This window comes from Lemur catta, chromosome 3 (assembly GCF_020740605.2).
Source record: "Lemur catta isolate mLemCat1 chromosome 3, mLemCat1.pri, whole genome shotgun sequence".
Taxonomy (NCBI): domain Eukaryota; kingdom Metazoa; phylum Chordata; class Mammalia; order Primates; family Lemuridae; genus Lemur; species Lemur catta.
This window is the reverse complement of record NC_059130.1, coordinates 87,162,838-87,182,300: the sequence shown is the minus strand read 5'-3', so window position 1 is coordinate 87,182,300 and position 19,463 is coordinate 87,162,838. Positions and strand designations below refer to the sequence as shown.

General features: G+C 36.5%; 1 protein-coding gene and 1 pseudogene across 1 annotated transcript in view; one reads left to right on the top strand and one right to left on the bottom strand.

Annotated features, from left to right (window-relative positions):
- ZYG11B (zyg-11 family member B, cell cycle regulator) overlaps window positions 1-19,463 on the top strand; it is a 72,522-nt gene that overhangs the window by 4,350 nt on the left and 48,709 nt on the right. Inside the window, exon 2 of the mRNA XM_045548008.1 lies at window positions 17,276-17,441. Within this exon, the coding sequence (XP_045403964.1) occupies window positions 17,276-17,441 (166 nt within the window). The remainder of the gene's footprint in view (window positions 1-17,275; window positions 17,442-19,463) is intronic.
- Window positions 2,897-2,995, bottom strand: LOC123636208 (annotated as a pseudogene).

Sequence of the window (19,463 nt, the reverse complement as noted above, 5' to 3'; positions counted from 1 at the left end):
CTCAGTGAATATCTGTTGAATGAATGAAGGACTTTACGGATGACCAGATATTCAGGGAGGCTTTGCTGTGAAGGGCACATTTCAACTGTGAGTTTTAACAAGTGAAGTTTTATTGGGTAAGAATTTGTAAAGGGAAGCCATTCCTGGTAAAGGGACCAGCTTAAGCATAGAAACTGAGACAGAAGCAGGTGTGATATGTTCTGGAAAATGTGTGAAGCTAGCATTGAGGGTGCAGCAGGAGATGAGATGAGCCGAGGGTCACATCATGGAGGACCTTGAATTATAGGCTAAGGAGTTTGGGCCTCATCGTAGAGACCATGAGTACCTTGAAAGATTTTTTTGTGTGAAGGATCATAATCAAGAGAAGATTTTGAAGATGATCATTCTGAATGCATTATGAAACATGGTTTGGAATGAGGAATTCTACTGCACTAGTCTAGGTGAAAAGTAAGTGTGTGAACGTTCACTCTCACCTTGTTATGTTGGTAGTGGTTTAAATTGGAAGAAGGAGAGTATAGGGAAATAAATATGAAGATCTGACCCACTACTTTTTGGCTAAGTGAATTTTCCGTAGAGGCATCACTGTGGAGTTATGTGTAATCACTGATAGCATTGCAGTTTTGCTCACTGGTCCTCAGTTTTCATATATGCTGCCTTTATAGATTTATGAGAATATTAAAATAAACTTACCCTACCAAAGTCCTTTATTTATAAACAGTAGGTCTCCCAAAGGGCATGTATTAGGGAATCAGCACTTCCCAACCTTATTTATTATTATTACTAATTCTTTTTGTTGCTGATATCATCTTTATTGTCCTGTAATGGCTGAGTGAAGATTATATTAATTGTTAGTCACAGGTGAAAAATACACTGACACACACACACACACACACACACACATATCCATCCACACATACATCTTTTTACATCTATTCATGTAGAAAGTTGGAGGTCAAGCAAGGAGCAGTGGCCTGTTTTAACAATGCTCTCTTGAAAGGATTCAGTTCCCAGAGCACATCTTTGACACCTTCTGTGTACATAGTATTCGACTAGGGCTTCAGAGTATGAAGGGTATATAGAAGACAGGGACTTTGTCCTTGAAGAGTGTATATTCCTAGTTATAGGACAAGGCATACACAGATATAGCAACAGGACAATAATTCCCAGGCAACAATGACTCCTCCCATCCCCAGGGGTTTGTATCAGAGCTATCAATTTTTTTTTATGATAGTGACATTTTGAACTAAAAAGGTGGAGGTTAGTGTTACTATCAGTAAATGTGTTCTTGAAACTGACAAGAGGATATGTGTGGAGAAAATCAATAAATAAATCGAAATCCCCGCCAAGTTTATACTTTTAAACCATAGGTCTGAGAGATCCTGTTCTAGTGTGAATCACAGAGAGTCATTCAGAAGCACAGGTGGAGAAATGTTCTACAATAGGAAGGAAATCTTACTAAATTTCCTTCTTGCTTAAAAGAAAAATTATGTATTGTATACAGACAGAGATTAAATGTTAACACTGGTGGCATTCTGTATCTCCTTGTACCCAACTTTTAGACATACAATTTAATTTATTAGCTGACTAAAATAATTTCTAAATTAAATAATTACTCTATATAGGTATTTTCTATAGATGGTAAATCTTGCCTGTGGACTCAATCATATATGAGGACAGAATCACTTCCTATTTCACTAAAATTTACAAATAAGACTCAACTAGTTCTTTTTAGGATAGTCATTCTAATCATTTTCAGAGTATCTTGCAGTGAATTTCTCTAGGTACAATTATCTTAAGTCACTGAGATCGTTTTTATCAAATTTTGCTCTGCGGTACTTTATATCTAATCCTTTATGGGTTCCTGATTTCAAAGTAATGGTGGTGTCTCTTAAGTATTAATAATAGAATGCTGTTATTTTTTATTCCTTTTTATTTTATTAAATTATTTATTCTAGAGGTCATGTTTACTCATTTCCAAGAACATATTTTTTGTATAGTTTTTTTGGGTATGAGAAAGGAGTAATTTTAAGTAGAATATATTTTATTTTTACATTATACATGTAATTCATTTAATAATACATTAAACAAAATATAATTAAACAAATTTCACCCTTTTCCTGTTTAACAAATGACACATTAACATAAGATAAACCATTATTGGTCACATTTTTAAATGGATACATATTAAAATGTAGATTGAAACTATGTTTATGGTATCAAAATAGCCAAGGACTGACTTTTCTAAAACTTAAATTTGTAACTCTTGCATTTTTTTACTTACAAAAATCAACAAGTTTTTTGTTTGTTTATTTTTTATTTTTTTTTGAGACAGGGTCTCTCTCTCTTTTGCCTGGGCTGGAGTGCAGTGGCATGATCATAGCTCAGTGCGACCTCAAACTTCTGGGCTTATGCAACCTCGTGTCTCAGCTATTGGGGTAGCTGGGACTACACGTGTGTCTGGCTAAAAAAAATCAACAAGTTTTTATGATTGTTCTGCTTTGTTTCTAAATGACAAAAGGAAGAGTTCCAAGCTGCTACTTGCAAAACTGTCTCCCCAATTAAAACCTTGGAAGTGTGTATAGTTTATTTCCAATAAATGAAAATCCAAATTTGATATAACTATCACCATATTTCTTATTTTTAACACTTAAAAAAATACTGAGATATCTTGATGTATCTTTAAGAATCCTGATGAGATAAATGTACTTATTTACTCTTATTTCATCATCAGCGTAAATTATGTTTCCTATCTTTAACAGTTTGTATTAGAATAAAAATACTTTGAAACTACTGTGATATTCAATGTTCAGATGAAGTTGTAACAATTGAATGACTATATCATGAGCCAGTCTCCTAATTTCCACATGTTCAGTAGATTAAGTTCTTATATACTCTCAAACTATTCTATTCTTTTTCTTTTTTTTAGATTTTCTTGGCCATGCTAATCTTCTCTGTATTGTTCTAATTTTAGTATATGTGCTGCCGAAGCGAGCACAAACTATTCTGTTTTTAAAGGAGAAAATTTTAGGTAATTATTAAGTGTTCAAAAATACAAAAATTGAAATAGACATCAATATTGCATTTAATGATGTGAGCCCAGGCAATATCCATGAATTGGAAATGCTGGCTAAAACACTGCTTTTTTTTGTAGGTTCTAAAGCTAGCTCTTAAAGCATAGTTTAACTAATAAGTGGCAAAAATAGTCATTATTTGCAATGGAATAAAAGGCATTTTTAATGCTAGTAATTAAAAAAATAGAAAAACAATGTTAAGGAAAAAGTTCTTGAATGCTGAGACATTTATTTAGAGGAGCATGATCTCATACAATAGATTTCATTTAGTGAGCACACAATGTATCAGGTGATGTACTAATTAATCTTCACAGTTCCATGAGATTGATGTTTTCTCATTATACAGATAAGAAACTGTGGCTTTGAAAAATCAGGTAACTTTCCTATGATCATCATATAGCTAGTGTCAGAGCTGGATTCAAACACAAGTTTGTCCGACCTTTAAACCTGTGCTGTTTCAGATACTTTCCTTAGACTCAATGAGGTTGTAGGAGGTTAAACTGAATTCAAGCGTTTAAAATATTTGCACCATTTTTCCATTATAAAGGTTATTTATATTTATTGAAAGAAAATTGGTCAAAGGGTGTGTACAATTTGATGGTTCTTGATCTATACTGCCAAATCATTTTTATAAAGCACTTTCAAGGAGAATATCTATGTCTTCATCATTTGAATATTTCTTTGACAAACTGTATGCTACATGTACTGTTCTCACACTTAATCGTGATTAAGACTATACAGGCTCATAAAGGAAAGAAAAAGAAATTCTCATACAGTAACTAGGCAAGGGTAGAAAGAGGAAAAGAAGAATGGAGGCATGTCACTTTTCCTATTCAGAAATTTTTAGTTCTTCTCTGTTGTGTGAGGCAGTGGACTCCATGAAGATACCTTTATTTTTATTTTGAGACAGAGTCTCACTCTCTTGCCTGGGTTAGAGTACAGGGGGTCATCATAGCTCACTGCAACCTCTAACTCCTGGGCTCAAGCGATCCTCCTTTTTCAACCTCCTAAGTGGCTGGGACTATAGGTATGCGCCACCATGCCTGGCTAATTTTTTAAACTTTTTGTAGAGACAGGGTCTCACTGTTGCCCAGGCTGGTCTCAAACTCTTGGCCTCAAGTAATCCTCCCACCTCAACCTCCCAAAATGGTAGGATTAGAGGGGTGAGCCACCATGCCTGACCTACCTTTTTAACACTGAAAACCTTGGGAGATATGAAAAGAATGTACTTTCAGAATACATTAATTGTGGCAGGATAAAGCAAAAAGCTTTTAGGAATTCAGTAATATTTTAAAATGATACTGTACTCTGTTAATCCTAACAACATCTATTATGCATTGAAAATATCAAGATAGTAGTTTACAGTGGCTTTATAGGGTGGGTGCAACCACAGATCGTACTGCACAACTCTGGCAGCAATCGTACATAGGGACAGCAATGGATCTACAGAGATCTGTATCCTGTGTACCTGGTGATGTCTAGCACATAGTAGGGGCTCAGCAAATAGTTGTTGAATGAAAGTGTTTTGCATAGTGTATTAGGTCCCTTCTGATCTTTTCTACTGCTTCAGCCTGATTTCTCATTTTATGAGAGTCTTTGCGTTTTATGCTCAGTAATACTAAGCATATATTATGCTGTTTTTTTGTGTCTCCAAGTTTTGCATACACTGTGCCTTTTGCCTAGAATGCTGTCCTACTCTTCTTGACCGGTAAACCTTCAAGTGTCCCCTTATACACTACCTCTTTTGTGAAGCCTTCAGTCACCTCCAGGCACCGTTGGGTTATTCCTTTCCGTGTGCCTCTCCTGTACATTGTATGTGCCATGGCTACTGCAGTTATTTTGTGGTGGTATTATTGTTTTTTAACAAAGCTGGCTGTCTCTCCAGATTTTGGACTCTTTGAGGACAGTACTGTGTTTTTTCAACATCATGTCATTAGTGCTTGACCTCGTAGTAAGTATGTAAATACTTTTTCAGTGAATGTATGTATCTTGTAGAATTGTATAACATGATGTTAAGCGAGACGTGAGTTGTGATAGAGGAAAAAAAGTTGAACACTTTGTACAGGTCCTCTGAGGGAAAAGAGGTTTGATGAGCAAGAAATGTTACATTAGATGGTTTCTCTTACTAGCTTATGCGGTACTTTTGACCTAGGATAAGTGTTACGTCCAGAAGGATTTATCAGGAAGAGTTGGGGAGAAAGCCAAGTAATTTGGAGATTAATTGCAAAGCAATATCCCTTTGTATAAACACTTGCAAGTTGCTTGTCTATAATTTGTGGAGGTATCCTTCCAGAGAGTAGAGTATTTAAACTCAGATAGCAAAGAATCAGTTACTGGTAAATCTGGAGGGGTGGTTAATAATTTTTAAAATTTTTATTACCTTTATAGAATGATCTTTTTTGTTTTCTGTTTTTTCCTATTTCCAGTTCTCCTTTGTATAAATATTTTTCTTAGCTCTCCAGTGTCTTGATCCCTGTTCAATGTCAAATTCTCCTTTTCTAAAGACATTTTTAAAAAGTTTGAGTTTTCTTGGTTATGTAATATCAATAATTTTATTTTTATAAGCTGTGTAACCTTTGGTAAATCATTTCATCTCTCTATGCCTCCATTTTTAAATCTCTGAGATAATAGATTATATTAAATCCTCTGTGTAATTCCTTCTATCTCTTAAAGTAAGATTCTAGCAAGTGAATGGTCTATACAGTAGTAGAGTAGATACTTTCTATTAGCTATAGTACTATGGGATTTGGGCAAACTGCTTTTATAGGTTTAAATTTTGTGTAAACTTGAACTCTTACTTCCACGAATGTATTACCCAACTTTCCATACCAGGAACCATTCATTTCAATTATGTTAATATTTGCAGAGTACTTTAATATTTTAAAGGCATTTTCACACACATCCCATTTATTCCTCACTACCATTTTGTAAAGTAATCAAGATAGAGGTTTAGTTTCAATTTTTTAGATTAAAAAAACTGAGAAGTTAATCGATTTTCCTGAGGTCACACAGCTAGAAAGTAGCAGAGCCAGGACTGACTGCAAGCCCAGTGCTCTTTCCATTATTAACCCTGCTTCTCTGTTTACCATATTATATTTCAAACCTCACACTTGTAGTTAAGAGGAAAATAATGTTAAAGTATCTTTTTGAGTTAGTGATTCTTATGATCTGCTCATCTGCTTAATAATCATTGACTTGAATTTTTGTTTTGTCTTAGAATAGCTTTATTGCATGACCTAAGAAGGAAGACAGGGAGATTTACTTACCTTTCCAGGCCTTGACCTTTTTTAGATAGAACTCTACCTCCTTGCCCTTTAGCACATAGCCTGCTTGCCATACTGGCCAGGCCTTAAAGTGATATATACAAGAAGCTTGCTTTAGTTTTTAATTTGCCATCTAGGGGTCTATGAAGAGTAGTTGGTGGTTTTTAAAAAAGAAAAATACTCCCATAGTTCATGCCAAATAGTTCAATGTATCTATATCCTTGGTACTACCTGCTTTTTTTCTTTTTCTTTTTCTTTTTTTTTTAAGATAGGGTCTTCCTCTTTTGCCAGGGCTAGAGTGCAGTGGCATGATCAAATACTTCTTTTTCTTTCTTTCTTTTTTCTCAAATATTTCTTTTTCTTTCTTTCTTTTTTTTTTTTTTCAAATACTTCTTTTTCTTTCTTTCTTTTTTTTTTTTCAAATACTTTTTTTTCAAGAGGAAGTTTCGGATGAACATTTTCCCCAGTTAACAAAGGTCATTGATGAGCAGGATGATATATGCGAGTCATTTGAAGAATACGCAGCTATTATAGACCTATTAATTGGAGAATACAATGAAAGGTTCACTGACTTTGAGAATCGTGACATCACACTCAAATTAGCATTTCAGCCTTACCTAGTTGCTATCACCAAGGCACTTAGAGAACTACAGATGGAATTGAGTTAGCTCTCAGTAGATGACATTTTAAAGGCATTGTTTGATCCTAAGAAAGATCCAATTAAAATATTAGAAAATACGATAGAATACCCACACTGGGCCCAAAAAATAAGTTTTGAGACGAGTCATCCATCCAGTAATTTATTAATTCATTTAACAAATAATTTATTAGATGTGTATTATGGGGCCTCAGTTCCCAAGTATGAAAGATGCCTAATTACTTAATGGGTACGACCTACATTGTTCGGGTGATGATTGATTCTGTGAAAGCCCAGACTTCATCAATATGTAATATATTCATGTAACAAAACTGCACTTGTACCCATTAAATTTATACAAATAAAAAAGATAAAAAAATAAAAAATGCCTGATCTACAAGGATCTCTTTCATTTTCCATCATACCAGCAGCAATACCATATGTAGTCAATTCCCAGTGTCCCCCATGTCCCCATTTGGTAGAAATGGATGAGCCACTGCTCGGAATGTTGAAATGCTTCTTTGCTATGACTCTGTCAATATAGTAACAAAATGAAAGTTTTAAATTTACAAAACTAACCAACCAACAATAGGTAACTTAAGTCATGGGAAAGTGAGAATGTCTCTATAGTTGAATGCTGTGTAGATGACTAAATACTTCAAGGAAGGGGAGAGTATAAGAAGGCAAAAAAAAAAAAAAAAAAAAGGAGAGTGGAGATTAAAAGAAAACTGTGAGAATATTTAGGAAGAGCTAATGATGTAAGATTCCTTTTTTGCCCTGTCTTCATAGCCCCATGCTCCCAGGTGTGCCATGTTTTTATAAGAAGCTGTGGTTCAAAAGCAGGCTATCTGCCTAAAGGCAGTTCATTTATTCATATTTATTTCTTGCTCAATAGACACTGAGCATTTATTCTGTCAGAGTAGGGGGAAAGAAATATATAAGGCATTTTTTTTTTTTTGTCTCAATATGTTGCCCAGGCTGATCTCAGTCTCCTGGGCTCAAGCAATCTTCCTGGCTCAGCCTCCCAGGTAGCTGATGTTACAGGCATGCACCACCATACCTAGCTAAGGAATGGTTCTTAACTCTTAACCTGGTGGTTTTCAACATGTGGGACACAGAGCTCCTCCTGAAGGATCATGAACTGTCCTGAAAATCCTTTTCTTAACTCCTAGGGACTGGTAAATGATGCAATTCCCAGACTTTTGATATTTTTATACTATTAAGGGATCCATACTACAGAGCTATTAGGTGAATTACTAATGATTGCTACAATTTAGTAATCATAAAATTAAAGTTAGCAGATTACTAGAGTTTACTGAGAACTCTAGAACTCTAGTGCCCAGGCCAGGCACTATAGCTTATGCCTATAATCCTAGCACTTTGGGTGGCCAAGGTGGGAGGATTGCTTGAGACCAGGAGTTCAACACTAGCCTGGGCAACATAGCGAGACCCCATCTCTAAAAAAAGGACTTAAAAATTAGCCAGGTGTGGTGGTGCACGCCTGTAGTCCCAGCTACTATGAAAGCTGAGGCAGGAGGATTGCTTGAGCCCAGGAGTTTGAGGTTGCAGTGAGCTCTGATAGTACCACTGTACTCTAGCCCAGGCAACAGAGTGAGACACTGTTTCAGGGGGAAAAAAAAAAATGCCTATCCAGTATTTAGAAGTGTTGCAAAGCTCCTTCTGTTTATGTACAAATGTAGTTTGTTGGAATTCCTGTAATTTCTTGTAAGGGAGCTTTGTAATCAGTGCATCAGTAATATTGTCTTGAGTTGATGGTAGTTTTTGTTGCTAGTTTGTTTCTTGATTATGAATTATCATTAACTTTATTATTGATTTCATTTGTTGTGGTTTATTTGGTTAGCTCTGGTATGTGGTAATGTATAGTTGCATTAATATACTTTTAACTTAAAAGTTTCCAAATTTAGACCTTGACACATTGTTATTCAAATAGGAAACATCCCTTTTCTTATTGTCAAAGCAGATGTATATAAAATTTCCTTGCTGATACTTTATTGTTATTACTGTTTTCCAGTGGAACGTGAGAACCAGGAGGGATGGGTAGGCTCTGAGGTCTTCTTCCCTCCTGAGTGGACCACAGACAAACATTTGAGAACTACTAACTATCCTTGAACTAATAGCCTAGACAGGGGAGACAGCTATCTAAACAAATAAATTACACAGTGGATGACTGTTATAGAACTATACATACATGTGTAGTATGATTACATCTGCCTGTGTTTTGGTTTATGAGAGATAGCTTCATATAGTAATGGGCATGTGAACTGGCTCTTGAAAGATGAGTAGGACTTGGATAGACAGAACAGATGGTGAAGGACATTCTAAGGAGAGGTAACAGCAAGTATCAAGACAGCAAGTATAAAGTAAGGGAGGCGTGGCTGCCACTAGGAAAGTTACTCTGAACCTCAGTTTGCTCAACAGAAATTATCTCTGTTCTCCTTACCTCACAGAGTTGTAATGATTGTTTTAAAAAGGCTTTATAAACTACAGTGCTAAATACATGTTGTAATGGTGAAGATTCCTCTTGTTATTACTAATTTTTCTTTTTTTTCTTCAACATTTGTGAGCCACCTTTGTCTGCTGTAGGTGGTATCATGTCAAGACTTCTTCTGACCGTCCCCCTTTCAGTACAGTTATGCTTTTCTTCTGTTTTTTTGTTCCTTCAAGGTTCTGTTCTGTAATATCAAAAGGTGGGAGGAGAAGAGAAGATATATGTGTATACTTAGGTTTAATAGTAGAAATTCTTTAATTGCTTATGTAAATATTTAACTATTTAGATTGTGACCTGTGTGGTCTAGTCTCAGAGCAGTGTCACAATCCATGGGACATAATCCTACAACCAAAATCATTTCGAAATAACTCAAAATCTTTATTTTTGTTTCTTGAAACATTGTGAAATAGAATAGAGAGTTCACAGGTATACTTTTCAAAATTAGTAACCAACCCTGTGTCCTTAGAACCCAGCACTATCCCTGGTATTTACCTGTATAAGGAAAAAAGAAAAGAATGATTAGAAGAGTGGTAAAAGGACTTGCCCAGTGTCCAGAAAAGTTGTGCCAGTTTACATTCTGACCAGCAGTATCTAAGAGAACCAGTCTGGACCGACTGTTTGAATAATTCACAATTATCAGGATTAAATCATGTTCCAAAAAACACCATGTTAGCCAACAAAATTGAATAAAGAGGGCCACTATGCTGTTGGACTGAACTATTGTTTTTCCTGTTTGTTATAGAATATCTTTTCAGCCATTGCTCAGGGACTGTCACTCTGCCTGCTGTACTTGATGTAGTTAATTACAGGGCTTAGTTATCTCTTCTGATCACTGAGTTTATCTATTCTTAGGACTCAGCTGTCACCACTTGGGGGTGATACTAAAATCTGTATATTCAGTTCAGTTCTTTCACTAAAGCATCAGTTCCATTTCTGTACTTGCCTAAGCAGATGAACGCTCCATGACCATGACAGAGTCCTCCGCCCAGTCATCTTATCCATTTTTGAGTGACATCATGGGAGTATTAATCACTATTTTTAATTCTTATTTTCTAACTTTTTATTATGATAATTTCAGACTTACCAAAGATTATAAAAATAATGCAAAGAATTTTCATGTACCATTCACCCAGATTTCTCAGATGTTAACATTTTATCCCATGTGCTTTATTGCGGCCTGTTTCTGCACACACAGACACTTAAGTTTTCCTGGATTAATTACTACTTTTTTGTCTCAACTTCCCTCTACTCTTTCCCTCCTTCACCTGAGGGAGCCATATGAGTAAGACAAGGGGCATGATATTTGGAATTAAAGACTGTGGTTCAAGGCCCAATTCTGCCACATTCTAAATAGATGACGTTGCATACATTATTCTTTCTGAGTTCCAGTTTCCTCATATACAAAATGGTGCCTATTATAGCAACTGTACAAGACTGTTGTAAGGGCTAAGTGAGATTATGTATGTGAAAAGTGTGCCATATAAATGTCTGTCAGTCTTTCCAGGAACACTTGCCTGTCTACTAGAGTGCCAGGCATTGTGCTAGGTACTGGGGATTCAGAAAAAACCAGCTCCTGTTTCCTGTTTGGTCACTTACTACATTTTGTCAGTTATTTCTGCAAAATACTTTTCACTTTTGATTTTTTTTTTCCATTCTCATTGCCTCTAATCCATAGCATAATCACCTCATGTCTGAGCCATTGTAACTAGTTGGTCTCCAAATTCTGTTTTGGCATTTACATTTATTTATTTATTTCTCTCTCTCTCTCTCTTTTTTTTTTTATTTCAGCGTATTATGGGGTTACAAAAGTTCAGGTTATATATATTGCCCATGTCCCACCCATCCCCCCAAGTCAGAGCTTCAAGCATAACCATTCCCCAGACAGTGCGCAACGCACTCATCATGTAGGTATACACCCAATCCCCTCCCCCCTTCTCCCACCTCAGTCTGATACCCAATTGGTGTTATTCCCAAATGTGCACTTAGGTGATGATTGGGGAAACCAATTTGCTGGTGAGTACATGTGGTGCTTATTTTTCCATTCTTGGGATACTTCACTTAATAGAATGGGTTCCAACTCTCTCCAGGAGAACAAAAGGGATTCTATATCACCGTTATTTCTTATAGCTGAGTAATACTCCATGGTATACATATACCACATTTTACTAATCCACTCATGAATTGATGGGCATTTGGGTTGTTTCCACATCTTTGCAATTGTGAATTGTGCTGCTATAAACATTCGGGTACAGGACCTGATTAAATTAAAAAGCTTCTGCACAGCCAAAGAAACAGTCACAAGAATGAACAGACAACCTACAGAATGGGAAAAAAAATTTGCATACTACACATCAGATAAAGGACTGATAACAAGAATCTATTTAGAACTCAGGAAAATCAGTAAGAAAAAATCGAACAACCCTATCAAAAAGGGGGCAAAGGACATGAATAGAAAATTTTCAAAAGAAGATATAAGAATGACTAACAAACATATGAAAAAATGCTCAACATCTCTAATCATCAGGGAAATGCAAATCAAAACCACAATGAGATATCACTTAACTCCAGTGAGAATGGCCTTTATCAAAAAGTCCCAAAACAATACATGTTGGCGTGGATGCAGAGAGACAGGAACACTCATACACTGCTGGTGGGACTGCAAACTAGTGCAACCTATGTGGAAAGCAATATGGAGATACCTTAAACAGATTCAAGTAGACCTACCATTCAATCCAGCAGTCCTATTATTGGACATCTACCCAAAAGAACAAAAGTCATTCTATAAAAAAGACACCTGTACCCGAATGTTTATAGCATTTACATTTATTAATACCAGACTAATAATTGTTCTGTTTGAGAGATGGTATGGCGTAGTGGAAAAAGTATAGACTTCATAATTAGCAGATCTCGTTTTGTATCTTGACCCTACTTCTTACAGTTTTTTGACACTGGGCAGGCCCCTTTACCATTCTCCAAATTTGGACTCATTCTTTGTCTTTTTTTTTTCCTTCTTATAATAGGTATTATAAATATCAGTGACTGTGCTAAGTTCTAAGAATAAAGGAAGGGTTAATTTTCTTAAACTCAGAGTTCATGGTTGAGTGGCAGAAACAGATACAGTCATAAATAACTATGGTGTAACATGGAATTGTAGAAGAAAACTACTTTGGAATCTGATATAAAGGGCAGTGTATGTAGTGGTAAAAGCACAGACTTAACTCTAGAGTCAGATTGCCTGGGATCCAGTTCAGACTCTATCAGTTATTAGCTGTGTAATTTGAGCAAATTACTTAACCTGTGAAAACCTCAATGTCCTTATCTGTAGAATGGGGATACTGTTGGAATTTAATTTATGGAATTCTTGTGAGAAGTAAATGAAATTATATATGTAAAGCACATAGCATAGTTAATAGCACATAGCATATGGTACATAGCATATATTAGCATGTAAGTATCAATAAATTATGTTGTTATTATTGTAGCAGTTCAGAGCTTAAAAATATAGGCTTTGGCCTCATTCTTGAGTTGGAGTCCCAGTTTAGCAACATGCTGGCCAGGTGAATATGGGGAAAATATTTAACCTAAACCTTAGTTTCCTACTCTTTAAAAAATGGATATTGTAATTGTACTTGGCTCAGGATATAGAAATTGAAAGAGCTCATTTATCTAAAGAGCTCTGCACCAGTACCTGATACATATAAGTGCTTCATAAGATAGCTGTTGTGATTTTTATTCTTATTCTGCTATCTATTGACTGTTTTATCTTTGATATATAAATTAATTTTTTCGAGCCTCAGTTTACTTACTTTCTTCAAAACAAAGTTGTTTTGAAGATTGAAAATATGTATGAAGTGCAAGGATTAGTACCCAGCATCACACAGTTGTCATTCAGTACATAATAACTGTTGTTAATGGTACAATTTAATTTTTCAAGTGCTGAGAGCAAAATTAATTCTGCCTTAGAAGTTAGGAAAGACATCACAAAGGTAGTGAGTTTTGACTGAATTTTGAAGGATGCGTGAGAGTTTTGCCATAAAAAGACTAAACAAAGGCCTACATGTGAAAAATGCCTGTTACGGTGCTTAAGGAATAGTAGGTACTAGGCTGCTGTAAGAAACACTCAGTTTAGTGTGTCTGACAGGTAGTCTTGTTTGCGGGGAGAAGGGAACCGTGAGAAATCAGGCTAGAGAGGAAGGTTAGAGCCAGTTAGTAAAACATTTTGAATACCTTGCTAAAGTGTTTACACTTTATTCTATAGGTCTCTGTTTTTCCAACTTTTACTTTTAAACAGCTGAGGAAACTAAACTTGCTGGGGCATAGGAAAGGGAATTACTTGAAAGTAGTGTTACAGATAGGAATTTCTTGTGTTTTATCTTAAAATTCATGTGACTTTGCCTGCTACTGTATAATGTATTTGTTTCAGTATAAAAGTATTTAAGTTATTTATTGGTTATTACATAATTTAATTCAGTATGTTTATATTCTTTTTTTTGAGACAGTCTTGCTCTGTTGCCCAGCCTAGCTCACAGCAGCCTCAAACTCCTGGGCTCAAGTGATCTTCCTGCCTCAGCCTCCTGAGTAGCTGGGACTATAGGTGTGGACCACCACCTAATTTTTTTCTATTTTTGATAGAGATGGGGTCTTCTCTTGCTTAGGGCTCAGGCTGTTCTTGAACTCCTGAGATTGAGTGATCCTGCCACCTCGGTCTCCCAGAGTGCTAGTATTACAGGCGTGAGCCACTGTGCCCAGCCTAAGTATGTTTATATTCTTATTTTTTTCTTTTGAGACAGAGTCTTGCTCTGTCACCTGAGCCAGAGTGCAGTGGCATCATCATAGCTCACTGCAACCTCAAACTCTTGGGCTCAAATGATCGACCTGCTTCAGTCTTCTAAGTAGATACGAACACAGGTGTATGCCACCATGCCTGGCTAATTTTTTTTTAAATTTTTTTGTAGAGATGGAATCTACTATGTTGCCCAGGCTGGTCTGGAACTCTGGGCCTCAAGCAATCCTCCTGCCTCGGTCTCCCAAAGTGCTGGGGTTACAGGTGTGAGCCACTGCACCTGGCCAGTATGTTTATATTCTAAGAAGATGTACCACATTCATCCTGTAGCTTTTGTTCTGTGGCACATCTCTACTGGGGTCGCCTTGTACATGTTCTCAGCATGAGAATTGTGGTTATAAATGACACAGAGTCTTAGAAATTTTTTTTTTTTTTTTTTGAGACAGAGTCTCGCTCTGTTGCCTGGGCTAGAGTGAGTGCCGTGGCGTCAGCCTAGCTCACAGCAACCTCAAACTCCTGAGCTTAAGCAATCCTACTGCCTCAGCCTCCCGAGTAGCTGGGACTACAGGCATGTGCCACCATGCCCGGCTAATTTTTTCTATATATATATATTTTTTTTTTTTAGTTGTCCAGATAATTTCTTTCTATTTTTAGTAGAGACGGGGTCTCACTCTTGCTCAGGCTGGTCTCGAACTCCTGACCTCGAGCGATCCACCCGCCTCGGCCTCCCAGAGTGCTAGGATTACAGGCGTGAGCCACAGCGCCCAGCCTAGAGTCTTAGAAATTTTTTAGAAGAGGAATGAGTGATAGGAAAAGAGCTGTACATTAGAGTTGAGTTGGGCCAGATGGAGTAGAAACCATTTCAGTTAATTTAAAAAGAACTTTCCTGTTCTACCTAGAAATCGTTTAGTCTTTGAATTATATGGATTACCTCATGATCCAAATGAAGTCAGACTTGACCCTGTATCTCTTTTGCTTTTTCAGTAGGAGGTTTGTTTTTAGTCTGTCTGTGGTGTCCCTCATTGGTACCAGGAAAAACCTCTTTGAACAGGAATTTCCAAGAGATGAATTGTTTAGACACCTAATTCTAGCTTCTGCTTTATCCTTTCTTATTAGTCTTCCTATGCTGCTGCTGTTTTTTAAAAATAGAGTAGGAAACATTGCTCTCTCAAAACTTCTGTATTAGTTTAAATTACTGGGATTTGGGGAGTCACAGATGGCAGTATGTGTTCTACAGTAGATCCCTCTCCCCTTCCCAGAGGTTAATAGTAAGTGAATGCCTTCCTGGACAATGGAAGTTCTGTTCTGTGGGCAATATTAGCATATAATCAAATATGAGGCCCTCCTCAGGGGGATCCTTGGAACCCCCAATTTATAACCTGTTGGTCAGAAGATAGGTGCAAACCTGGGACTTGTGACTGGTGTCTGAAGTGGGGGCAGTCTTATGGGACTGAGCCCTTAACCTGCGAGAGCCATGCTAATTCCAGGTACCTAGTTACCTATCCTCCTGCCTCAGCCTCCCAAGTAGCTAGTACTATAGGTATGTGCAGCACACCCAGATAATTTTTTGTAGACATGGGGGTCTCGCTGTGTTGCTGTATTGCCCACAGTGGTCTCCAACTCCTGGGCTCAAGTAATCCTCCCATCTCGGCCTCCCAAAGTGCTGGGATTATAGGTGTGAGCTACCTCACCTGGCTTTTGAAATATAATTTTTAATGAATGTGTATTATTTAGCCATTAAAATGTCACATGTGCAGCGTAATGTGTCTAAGAGTTGTGCTCCCTATCAGTTTCTAGTTTGAAGCAACACTTTGTTACTTACTGTATATGCAATGCTGAGAAAGATGTTACTTTCTTGAGCCTATTTTCATTTATGGAAAATGAAGATAATGCTTGACTACTTTATAAAATGGGGGTGAGGAATAAATGAAACAATGGCTAATTCTTGTAAAACATTCAGCACAGTAATATAGAAAGTACCTAATGGATGGTTAAATATATTTTAATTTTATCATTGTTGGGGACATTTAGTGTGTTTATTTCAGTAATTATAGCCCATACACTTAATTGTTTGTTCTAATTTGATTAGTTTTTCATTCCTCCGACTAGAAAACTGGGTTAAACTTTTTTGAGGATGTAAAACCTATACTGTATTCTTTCACTCAAGTAAATTTATTGTATTTGAACTATCAGGCTGGGCTGATGGCTCACGCTTGTAATTCTAGCACTCTGGGAGGCCGAGGCAGGAGGATTGCTTGAGGCCACGAGTTCGAGACCAGCCTGAGCAAGAGTGAGACCCTGCCTCTACTAAAAATAGAAAAATTAGCTGGATGTGGTGGCATGTGCCTGTAGTCCCAGCTACTTGGGAGGCTGAGGGAGGAGGATCACTTGAGCCCAAGAGTTTGAGGTTGCAGTGAGCTATGATGATGCCACTGCACTCTATCCGGGATGACAGAGCAAGACTCTGTCTCAAAACAAAAGAAAACAAAAAAATTAAAAAAAAATTGAACCATCAGATTGGAATGGGAATTTAGTAGGAGATTAAGTTGAAAAGTAAATTTGGGCTAGATTTTGGAAGGATTTGGATATCAGTCTTATAATCTAAGAATTTTGTCTTTTGTCTTTAGGCATGGGAGTTTATTGAAGATTTGAGCAGGGGAGGATCATGGGTGGTAATTTAGGAAGATTAATTTGCTATACCTCTAAGGTCTTCCCCTGACCATGCCTGACTGATTAGAACCCCCTGCTTGTGTGCTTACATAGTATCCAATATGTCCTCTTTTATAATATTTAAGAGACTGTATGTAAATGTTTATTTCCATATTTCTCTTCTCTTGCTTCTGAGAACATAGATCACATGTTGTACTCCCACTGCCTAACACAGTTATCTGGCATATGATACACCTAAATAAATACTTGTTGAATGAGTAAATGAATGTTTTGTTCTTTGCTTTTCTGGAAACTAACTTGTTGGCTTTTTTGTTCCTTTATATTTTTTTCCTGGGCCCCAAGGAGGAGGCATCTCCATATTCCTTACTTGATATCTGCTTGAATTTCCTCACTACTCACCTTGAGAAGTTCTGTTCAGCAAGACAAGATGGAACACTCTGTCTGCAGGAACCTGGAGTATTCCCACAGGAGGTGGCTGATCGACTGCTTCAGACCATGGCTTTTCATGGTAAAAAATAAATGGAAGAAACAAAAATTATGTGCTGTTGATTGGCATTGGATTTTGAAGTACTACTGTAATCATTTAATTATTTTCTTAGAAATAACAGGGAAGGTCGGATGAGCCTGATTCCAGGAAAAGGAATTCACTTATTTTTACTTATTCTTCCTCTTAACTGTGTAATTTAGAATAAACATTTTTCTAATCTGGGCAAACCTTTTTTTTTTGTTTTGAGAAACCATTCTTGTCAGAAATAACTCCTCTAGCCACCACGCCTGTAATCGTAGCTCTCTGGGAGGCTGAGGTGGGGATCATTTGAGATCAGAAGTTTGAGACCAGCCTGAGCAAGAGCAAGACCCTGTCTCTACTAAAAATTAGAAAGAAATTAGCTGGAGAACTAAAAATATATATATGAAAAAAATGAGCTGGGCATGGTGGCGCATACCTGTAGTCCCAGCTACTTGGGAGGCTGAGGCAGTAGGATTGCTTGAGCCCAGGAGTTTGAGGTTGCTGTGAGCCAGGCTGACACCATGGCACTCTAGCCCAGTCAACAGAGTGAGACTCTGTCTTAAAAAAAAAAAAAAAAAAAGAAATAACTCCTCTAACTTACAAAATCTCCACTTAGAAGTCTGCCAGTATAAAATTACATTTTTATTTGACAGTAAGAGAATCAATGCTATTATGGAAAGATTAGTTTTTGCTTTTGACCTTTTAAATGGGAAATCACAGTTAATTTAGTACTTCTATTTTCAAAAATAAATTCTGAAAATAAATTGAGAAAGTCTCGTCTGTGAAGTTTTGGTTAAATATATTGAGTATTTTTGTTCTTTTTAAGTTTTAAGTTGAAAAAGATATATCTTTATATCTTTAGGGCTTGTAAACTCTTACAAGTAGGAAATATGATTTGTCCACAGCTATAAAATACAATGAAAAATTGGCAATAATAATAGCTATCATTTATTTCTTCCCTATGTGCTAGACATTTTATATATATTTTCATGGAATTTTTTCAAAAACTCTATAAGATAGCTGTTTTTATCCCCATTTATACACAGATAAGGAAACTGAGGTTCAGAGAAGTAATTTGCTGAGGGTCACACTGCTAATAAATGGTGGAGTCCTGGTTCATATGCAAGTCTGTCTGATTCTAAATATATGCCCTTCCCATTGTGCTACATGGCCTTCCTGCGCCTACATTAGAAATATCCCTGCTCCTAGATGCCAGATAATGGTTTACACTTTTGTTGTGACTTTATATATATATATATACACACACACGTAATTATTAAGCATGAATATAGATAATGCATTCCAAGGAAGAGTGGGAAAAAATGACGCTGTAATTGAGGCATTTTGGAATAATTTAGGAAAGAAGACCACCTCTGCACTCCTTGGTTTTTCACTAAGTTGCTCAAGTCCACAGTCTCTGAATTTTTCCAACTTGCCACAGGCATCAGGGTAAATTTCAATAAATACTATATATGTTAAAGTTAAAGGTGTCTTACAAAGCTGCACAACAATTTGAGAGATTTATCTCACTGCTAACATTTCTTTCTAATCTCAACAATTATGCTCAGCATTTTCAATTAAAAAAAACTTGTAAATCAAAATAATAAATGGTAACTAAGGTTTTAACTTTGCTCGATACAGTTATCCTTTTGAAATATAACTAGTGATAGCTGATAATAGCAGCTAGCATTTAATGAATGCTTATTGTTATATATCAGGCACTGTGGCAAATGCTTTGTATGTATGAAATAATGGAAGTGGTTTTTAAGTGAGTTTAACTAAATAATTGTCCTCAGAGTAATGCCTTAAGAGAGCTGTATGCTTGATTTAAATGTATTTTCTAACTTTTCTTTTCAAACTGCCTTCAGAAGAGGAAACTGAGGGTCAGAGAAATAACTTGCTGCCCCTATTTGTGTTATCACAATGTGATTACCTGCTTTTTTCACCAAAAGGATTCTAAATTATTTAATCTCTTTGTAAAAATCATGTCCGTCTTCAAACAAGAGTGGACACTACTGAGAC